Raw genomic sequence first — 9856 nt, 5'->3', positions numbered from 1 at the left:
AGCATACTAGGGTGAGAAAATATTTAGCATGAAACAGTAAAACTAGAGTCGCACACGCATTTCTCCATCGGTACCTGCTATGTGCAAAATGCAGGATGGCTGAGGTTCAGTGACGCCTGTCTTGTTTTTTGCCATTAACTTGGTATCAGAGTCTTTATCTTCCCATGCCATGGACAATGTTGTCCTGGTGAAAACAGTATGAAGTCACTACTTTTTTGTCCCGTGTTTATTTCTTACAGATCAAAGAGGTTTTTAAATTACTTTCATAACTGTAATTCACTGTGTTACTGTGCTTGTGGAGTTCCTCAGATAGTGTTTAGAGACAGAAATTGCTGCCACTTGGGAAGTAATTCGGCCTCTGACCTTTTCAGCAAGCAGTCAGAGGGTCTCTCATTCCAGTTTGCGGCTCCAGGCTGCTGCGGCCACCCTCCTACCAGTGTCCTTGGCAAGAACCTGAATGAACCTGGAAACTGTAGGTTGGACACTGCTTCTGCAAGCTCTGGAAAATGAAGCTTGGTTCAGCTGCCAACTTGTAAGTCATTCTCTGAAACTGCCAAAGCTTTTTTGCTCAAAATGTTAAACTAATTTGGTAGGCCACAAAGGAAATGTGGAGTGGCTGAAAGGTGGAGAAGTTGTGGTCAGCTGAAATGAGGCATTTCTGAGGAATGTGGGCCATCTTGAAGGGATAGCTTAAACTTTTTTGTCATTGAAGCAATATAAATATGTATAAAATAAATACATCCTGAAACATCAGCTCTATAACATTATGAAATGCCAGGATTTTATAGCAGGATTTTGTGAGTTCGAAATGCTGTGGTTTGGTGAGTGTCCTTCATCCAGATTATGTCAGGGTGTTATAAACTGTTCTCAAAAGCTGAGTAGCAGCAAACTGCTAGCCAGTGTGGGTAAACATGCTTGGAGTTGAATATCCACTCGTACTCAAATGTGCTCCAGACTTTTTCATGAGAAAACAGCAATTGAGCTGTGCTTAACGTTATTTCCTTACAGAAGGGAGAAAATGTCTTATGAGGGCTTTTGAGAAAGCAGACTGAGGTTCTCAGACTCCCTTAATGGTCAGCACTGGATATTTCTGAAAAAAGGTCTAGATGACTTCAGAGATGGCTTTCCTCCTTCATCTGATAACATGATTGTGTACGGTAGAAAGCAGCCTGTCTCAATCACACTTCAGAACAGCACACTGAAATCTTCGTCCACCATTCCATGGAAGAAAAGGAAGTGTGCCGAAACACAGGTCTGTCTGTCCAAGCTCAGCCCGTTGCAGCAAGCCAGGAGGGATTATATTGCATGGCTAGAGTGCTGTCTGAAACAGCATCCCCTCGTGCTCCACCCACGCTTGGAAAAAACTATCTCCCCAAAGGTAATGATTTTGTAATCCTGGTTAAACACTGTTTTTTCAGAGAATTGGAACAGGAAACTAAAGTAGCATGCAGCTACTACTGTCAGGTAAAGAATCACAGCAACTTCTGTTTCTTTACCAAGAAAAAAACAAGGCAAATAATATTAAAGGTAACTTAGATTTAGATGGTAGGTCCAAACTGTCAGCAATTTAATTGTGGAACAGTATTATATGTGGGCTAATTGAGGAATCTAGTGCCTGCGATGAACAAATTACAGAAAGTGCTTTATCGGCTCAGCTCTCAACAGGCATTGATACACACAGACGTCATAGTCCAGGAAGCAAATCTCATCAGAAATGATAAGTTAGGAATATGCCCAAGATAGCAGAGTATATCTCATTACCTTTATTTCTTGGCCTCTTTACAGAATCATCCCTCTTTTCCCAGTCTCCAGTTCTTCAACTTTCTCTGCTTCACACAAGCAGAAGCTAGCAGGTCTTTGTCTCCTGTGCGGCTCGGAACTTTTGGAACATGCTTGCTTGGATGTTGCTGATGGAGGATAGTGACCAAACACAGTAGCAAAATAAAGCTTTTTGCTTCTACTACCTGTCAAAAGGAACAGGGGAGAGCTGGGAGACTTTTTGAAGGGACAGGCTTCATGCCACAGAAGTTGGGGACCCCTGCATGAAGTGCCTTAGTGTCAGTACTTAGCCTTGTGTAAGGGGATATACTCCTCTAACAGATGCAAGAAGGTGATGGATGGGTTCATGGGGAGAATCCTTGGAAATCAGAGAAGGGAACTGAGTCTCCGGTCTACGAGACCAGTCAACAGCACAGCTTGCCCTGATCCCAGGCTGCTATGACTGGGACAATCGATCATGAAACAAGGGATTGTGCTGAAAGGAAGGAAACTTAAAAGCAGCTGAAGGAAAACTTCATATCTGGTACAACATGTGGCCGGAGACGATGGCAAAACCTAGTATTTCAGCATGATTCACGGATCTAGCAAGCAGCCTGAGTTGCAATTAATGCTTGAGGGATTTTTGGAAAAGGTCTATAAATTGAGGCTTCTGGACTATGAACTGCCTTAACTGCTGGTAGACCTGAGGAGACCTGCATGTTGGGCAGTCCTCCCCACAGCCCCCAAGCAGACTTCCTCCAATGAGCTTTTTGAGCACAGGCTGTCTTCTTGCGTGGCTTACAGTTCTTGAGAGAGGTTGCTGAGGTCCTGGATCCTGAAATCCTTTCGAGGAGCAAGACTGGCTACGATGACTGCAAACAGGAGAACCGACTCCCTCAGGAGGTGCTGGATCGTATGGAGGATACACAAAGCAAAGCAACAGCTTCCAAGACACGAGTACAGTGAGTATAGAACAAGATGAAAAGAGCAACGCAAATGGCTCTGAATGCCGCCTTCTGTGAAATGAGTGATAAAAAGAAATTAAGCACTTAATTAACATTTATATCAATCTGGCATGGGAGTAGTTTTCATTAAAAGATAGGTTCCTTTGCCTTCCTCAGTGATTCTGATTAATTGGTATCTCATGACCTGTTCAGAGACCAGTCAGGATTAGTTCCGAGTGATATAAAAACATAAGGAGACAGCCTCACTGGTGGCTACTTTTGCCTTAGCTAATTCAACCTGTAAAACAAGCAGTTTCACTTCATTCTTCCCCAAGCACTTTTAATAATTACAGAAGGACATATTGTTGGGCACATAGAGCTCAAGCTTAAAGTTTTTAGGGTTTTCTATTTTGAAGGTGGCAGCTAATTTCAAGCCCTTGCATCCAAACTTTGGGACTGTGCTGTTCAATATAGCAGGTGCAACCCTTCCTTCTGCTTGTGAAGGTGGTCTTGACAATAGGTTCAAATTGCTCAAGCTATTCCTGGCAAAAATCATGCCTCGTCTGGTGCTAAACTGCACCACTGGTGATCCAAAGGCATATGTGCAAACATAGGATCCAGCTTTAGGCTGTTGTCTAATACTGACTGTGTGGTGACAGCTATCACTGCAGCTAATCGAGGGGTGTTTCAGTTTGTATCGCATTGGTAACTGCAGCGGCAAGGAGTCCCGAGGCACAAAGCCATGTACACGGCTCTCTGAGAAGAAGGTAGCAGCAAGAGAAAAGACAGCCATGCTGGCTGACTTAGTTCTCCCTGATGAACATGTAAAGTGAGTAACCAAGCATTTTTGTGACTGGGTTATGTCTTTGGTAAGTAAAACAAAACTGCCACCACCTGCTCCTTTGGATTCTACCACCCTATGTGCTTCCTTTAGGCTAAATGTTTTTTGACTTAAGTAAAAATATGGCTCTGGATATGTGAAACTGAGTCTAAGTCAAAACCAAGAATTCTTGCTTGACTTCAGCTCTGATGTTGTGTTGTGACTAATAGGACTCAGCTCATTAAAATGTAAAGCAAGGTATAAGTATCATAAAGCAAAAATACTGCTGAGTAAGTTTGCTACAGAAAGGTGTGTTGTTTTTTTTCAGCGAAGCCATCCATGTCCGAATTACTATATAATTGTCTCACCTTGGAGCAGTCCCCTTCCATCTAAAATTAATACACCAATTCATTTCTTGGTTTCAAACTGACTTTGTGCTTGCCTCATCACTGTGATGCTACTGCAAGCATACTTGTATATCAGCTGGAACTGTGATGCTGAGTATAATAGTACCGTAGATTAGAGTGGGTGAGGAGGAAATGTATGCTAGAAAATACTAGTTATGAGATGTTTCTTTCTTCTCCACTGAGGCTGTCTTGGGGTGGTTGTTCCAGGGAGGAGGAAACTGCAGTATTGATCGAGATGCCCTCGTGACCTTGCTCAACACAACCTGTGAAAGGGAGGCCGCGGTCCCTTCACCTTTCCATGCTTTGAAATTCAACGGTGTGGAAGCAGAGCAGTCAAAGACCCAGGAGATTTTGCCTCCCCAGTTAGCTGTGAGGAGTTCTCATCACCTAAGGAGCCTGCCCTTCAAGGTAAAAGAGCCCCCCCACTGACATTTGCAAAAGTCAATTGTTTTAGATAGTTTGTGGGGGAGAGTGCTCGATGGAGATAAGCAAGGAGCCTATTTTTTTCCAGTGAGCACTTGATATTTCTCTTTAACTGTATCTTAAGGATTCAGAATGCAGTTGAAAAAGGAAATGTTCAGTAATGCTTACTTTTTACGTGCAGCAGAGCAATAAAATAGCAGAATGATACTTGAGTATTATTTAGGACTCGACTATATGGTGTTTTTGCTGGTCAAACTGTAGAGGTTTCTCAGCAGTTTTCCTTATACCCAAAGCCAGTGAAATCAACAGAAAATGATGGTTGAATACTGTGTGAGGTTTGGGTTAGGTGGGGGACATCATGTCTGATGCCCATCTCAAGATATTAGAGTTGGAGCTTCAAGAATGCCTCAGTCCAGAGTGTATCTGTGGCAGTGATGTAGGAGAGCAGGGGTACTGGTGGAGGTGTCAACAACTAGAAGCTGAAGCACAGAAGCTGAAGTGTAGAGCAGTGATCTTCCAGACCCTATCTTTCCATTACCTTCTCTTTCTTGCTGCATTTGCTTTTAATCATTGAATACAAAATCAAAAGCCATATATGATTGAGGTCAAAACAGTACGAGGGTTTTAGGGAAAATACTTGTTGGACAAATTTAGGTAAGAGGTTGAAGTTGGGCCAGTTCTGGCTGAACTGAAAGCTTGCCTTTCTCCAACCCTGTAGCTAGGTTTTGTCTGTGTTTGGAAATTTGATTTTGAACTAGTAAAAAAAATTATTCCACATCTGACTCTCAAAGCATGAGCCTCACAGAATTCCTCCCTAGGTTCTTAGAAAAAACAGTTTAAAAAAAAAAAAAAAACCCACAACAAAAAAGATGGTCATTAGATTTGAGTGTGTTTCTCAGAATTGGCTTTTATACTGTTTGCCTTTGTGGGGAATAAGGGAAAAAATTGCTAGTCAGACTTCCTTGTTAGCCATTACCTTTATATTGTGCAGTTGTAGGGTACAAGATCATTCCTAGTAGACCCTTCAGAGGTGGTATTAAGTGTCTGAACTGCCTATGGCGTGAGGGACAAATGGCAACACAAGGAAAGAACGCTGCAATGGTGTTTTTTTGCAGGTCCCTTCCCAAGCAAAACGGGAGGAGATCAGATGTGGAGCGTGGTATCTTGTTCCCAAAATGTGGAGAAAACAGAAAGCGAACGGACCATTAAGAGCTCCTGAGGCAACAGTCAATAGCTTCAGGAATGCAAAGAACAGGTCTGAAAAGGTATTGTGAATATTAAAAAAAAAAAGGTGGTGTCATTCTTTTGTGATATAGCTGTGAGATGGTTTTCTGACAGGTCTGGCTCTGGGCGCACTGTATTGTGCCTGATGGCCACGAACAGATGTGTAACAGACCGTGTTAGCCAAGCTGAGATCAGCATGGGTCAAAAGGGCTCATTCGCTTGGATTAGACTGTGGCTTCATGGCACCTGTATGTGGACAAATAGCTCTAGGAGGCAAATAAGCAGAAATCAAGACTTGAAGTAATTGTTGTAAATCTAGTTCCTTTAATGCTCTTTGGTATCTTATGTGGACAAAATGCGTTCATATGCAATCAGCACCGCTGAAGGCTCTAGGGTGTTTTTATTTTGGTTTCTTTCTACTGCAATACCCATCTTGACAAAGGTGCTGGATTCAGCTGCGGTAAAGGTGTTATTAGGAGAAGGTTGAAGAGCAGGCAGGTTCTTCAATTGCTCTGTCTAATTAGACATAGCTTTGTTTCTTCTTTATAAAAAAACTACTCCATCTTCACATGTAGTACACAGTAACAGGGGAAGACATTGTTCACGCTCTAGAGGGCAGTGCTTCCAAAAGTAAAACTTAGGAGTTGCATGTGGTCAAAATCATGCCACATGCAAAGGGCTGGGGAGCCGAGTGACAAGTGTCACTCGGGTTTTATGAAGAAACACTATCTGTAAGACAAAAGACTAAGTTTTGCAGTGAGGATGCCTGGGAACAGCTGAGCTCAGAAGAACCCAAAGGCAAAGGTTACGGTTTTCTTAATGCTGCCTAGAAATACAGGTAAAGTTTATAGTTGAATGATGATCCACCTCATTTTGTTCAGCTCCTCCTGGGAACACTGAACAGATTATCGAGGGTAGGTTGCTGATGTGGATAATGAAGAATAACTCTTCTTGCCTTCCTTAACAAAGATGCTAGGTGAAATTACTGTGTGTAACACAGGATGTGAGATAACAGGGTGATGGGTTACAGGTCATCGCTAAAAGCGACTTCACATTGACAAAGCAACCTCATTTCTTTGAAAAGAAAAAAATGACATCTGAACTAGCTAGACCTATTAGCAGTTAAAATATTTATTGCTTGGTAAGTTTTCATGAGAGCTGGACAGATATACACTGCGTGGTTTACTTAGGGATGTGGAACTTGTACGTAAAAATGAAATGTGAATGTTTGATTTTTACCTATTGTGGGAATGAATTCAGGAGATGGAAGTCACACAGCTCCATAGCACACCGGCCTTTAAGGAATTCCTGGAAAGAAAGGGCTACAGAAAGCCTTGGATAAGTCATGAGAATCTGCTGAGGGTGTCTCTATCCCCATATTGATATGCTTGTGGCTATTGCTGTGTTGTCCCAGGGTCCCGGTTATAAAACGGCCTAGATCAGGGACCTCCAGTTCTTCTCTCTTCTATGTGTTGGCCCTTTTGGAGGGGAGGAACTGGTGTGGTGGCAAAGGGGGCTTCAGAAGGCAGCTGGGGCTCAGTTGAGCAGGGGTCTTGAAACTGGTGCTGGGATCCCCCTGTTCAGGCTTAGCATGAACGATCCGTACGAAGTGTGATCCTGGGAGCATGTGAACAGGTGTTTTAATGTGCTCTTGGGACTTGCTCAGCTTTGCTGGTGCTCTATTGTGCCATCAGCATGTGCGGAAGCCAGTGCTACGTCTTAACTGTAGGTGCAAAACAGATGTCAACATCTGAATGCCCAAGAAGGGATTTGACAGAGTTTGATCTCATACCATAAGCAACAGCTGTTACTGAGCAATATGTGCACTGTTTGTTTGACTCTTTCCTTTTACATCTTTTTACTTTTTTCTGCAATCGCTCTCTAAGTCTCATTTGAGGCTGTTAATCATGCTTATGTTGAATATTTTTTTCAGTTCCTTCCAAAAATGCTGGCAGGGGAAATGACAGTAGAGCTCCGGAGGACGCATCCAAACCTTGCAAGGAATTGTCTAAGGAGATACGAGAAAATAAGAGAAGGTTCTTTCATGACTGTGAATCAATACAAATTTCTAAATTCTCTTGAATAGAAGCTATTAGTTGATGTGCTCCTAAAAGAATATTCTTAGGCTAGAATAAACTTAAAGGTAGCTTTGAGTTACTTCAGAAATGGCCACATAGTGTGAACATTGGCTTTGGACTAACAAATTCTGGGCACGAACCGCTTGGCTCACTCAGCAGTGCTTGGGCTTGGCTGGAAGGCTCTGATAATGTCTTGTGCTGTAACATGCTGGTTTAGTCAAAGATCTGGGTCCACAAACAACGTAGTGTTTTTTAAGCATCCACACGGTGCCTAACTGCTTTACACAATATAAGTGATCTCTGAATTCTCTACGGCATAACTGGCTGCAGTCTAGATACCTACTGAATAAATGAAACTTGCCACCGGAGAGCGTACAAAGCAGTACTCTTCTGCGGAAAGATGCCACCGTGGACAAACCTTGTGCTGACAAAAGCAGTCTTGATATAGTAAGGCAACTAAAACTCACTGTTACCTATTACTACACCAAAAATAGCCAATAAAGACAGCTGAAGTCTTTACAGTGCAGGAACTGGGCTTTCCCACAGCCCTCTGGCCTACTTGTGAGTTAAACTGCAGCTTTGCCTGGTTGGTTATGGTCTTCAGCTGCTTGCTTTGCTGAACTCCCTACTGCAAAAGAATGCCTTTGAGCTCAAGGATTTGTTTTGGTCGGCTTTGATATGTGCTGTAGTTTCTGCTGCTAATTCAACTTCTTGGTCAAACTGGAAACAGGATTAAGAGGGTAAATTTCTGTGCTTTAAAAAAGACTTGTAAAAAAATGTAGCAAGACACCCCTCTTAAACTCAACATTGCATAAGCAACAGAACAGTATTTAGTCAAGGAGGACAAACCTGGGAAGCATGAAGTCTGGAAGTAGTCATGAGGAGATAAAATAGAAATGTATTCCTACAAGTCTGAGACAAAATGAATTTAGCTTGAATGCACTAAGATGAATTACTCAAGAGACGTTAAATGCATCTAAAGAACCAACCTGATCTGGGAAGAAAATGGTGGAGCTGGCGGGAAAGTATTGCAAGGCCAAGCGGGAACCCTTGTCCCACCATAGTCACTTAGAGAATGAAACAGAGGAGTTCGCACCGAGGGAGGAGTTCTTACCCCTGACAGAAGGACTTGCAAAAAAATCACGCTCTGAAGTGGTGGCCTCACAGTCTGAGAAACACGGTCTTTCAAAGTAGGACATGGTTTTGTCAGCACATCTAAGACAACTCCCAGCAAGGGGCGTTTCATCCATCAGCACCTTTTCCTCTGTCGAGGAGGTCCCAGACCCTCCCCAGTATGCTCTTACGGATGAGCAGACTTCACTTGCTCCTCTTTTACTGTCCTGGTCTTACAGGTAAGGATTCAGAGCCTGATTTGACTTTCTGAGTTCCTTTGAGTTATTGAAAACCTGGCTAAGATAAGCCAGTACCAAGGGGTGGGCAGGGCTGTCAGTGCAGGTTTCTCCCTCAGAAAAGATGGGGGCAATGAATCATGCTTTATTATAAAGCTGAATAGCACATGGGGAGTTCGATAAAGACTTTTTTCTTGTTTCCCGGTGGCTGTTTGCTCTGCCCAAGATAATCTAAGCAAGTACTTGTTCACAGCTGCTTGGAAAACAAGTCTGTACTTTGATTTCCATTTTCCTGAATGCCCCTTATCGGGGGTAGTGTGATGTGGTGACATTGCTGGACTGCCAAGATGTGCTGCAGGGTCACTTCCAGGCCTGCTGTGAGTAAATGTGAGTCTTATGTTGTCTCTACAACAGGATGTACAAACAAATGTGGTGACTTCACACTTGGGCACACGGTTCCAGCGTAGAGGCAGAGCCCCAGGGACTGACAAGGTCCTGTGGTTGTAACCTGAAGACTTCTGTTGGGAGATGAAATGTAGCCTCACCGTGACCTACTAAGTTCTAACATCAGCACTCCTAGGTTGGTGAACACCAGGACTTTGAAGATGAAAATACCTTTGAGACAAATTTCAATGAACTTAGTGCCTAACCACTGAAATACTTAGAGCTGTGGCAATGCATGGCGGGAGCCTCTTTGCCTCCCTCTGTTTCAGCATTTGTTCGAACTGGTGATCTTTTTGCATGAAGGAGGGGAAAAAACATTATTTTTCTGACTTCATTTTCTGTAACTCTGGTGAAACATCAGAATGATTTTTGGCTCAACCCTCTTCACTCCTTCGCTCTTCAAAATTCA

At 43.0% G+C, this 9856-nt stretch overlaps 1 protein-coding gene across 1 annotated transcript; it reads left to right on the top strand.

Annotated features, from left to right (window-relative positions):
• Positions 1 to 808: 808 nt before the first annotated feature.
• LOC309404940 (protein FAM47E-like) lies at positions 809 to 9748 on the top strand (the record flags this gene model as incomplete). Its single annotated transcript, XM_081999596.1, has 5 exons — positions 809 to 821; positions 1041 to 1378; positions 5468 to 5617; positions 9320 to 9380; positions 9717 to 9748. The coding sequence occupies 5 exons, from the start codon at positions 809 to 811 to the stop codon at positions 9746 to 9748; spliced, it is 594 nt and encodes a 197-aa protein (XP_081855722.1).
• Between the last annotated feature and the right edge of the window lie 108 nt (positions 9749 to 9856).

Source organism: Phaethon aethereus (assembly GCF_964289735.1).
Source record: "Phaethon aethereus genome assembly, chromosome: 4".
Taxonomy (NCBI): domain Eukaryota; kingdom Metazoa; phylum Chordata; class Aves; order Phaethontiformes; family Phaethontidae; genus Phaethon; species Phaethon aethereus.
This window is presented reverse-complemented; position numbering and strand designations above follow the sequence as displayed.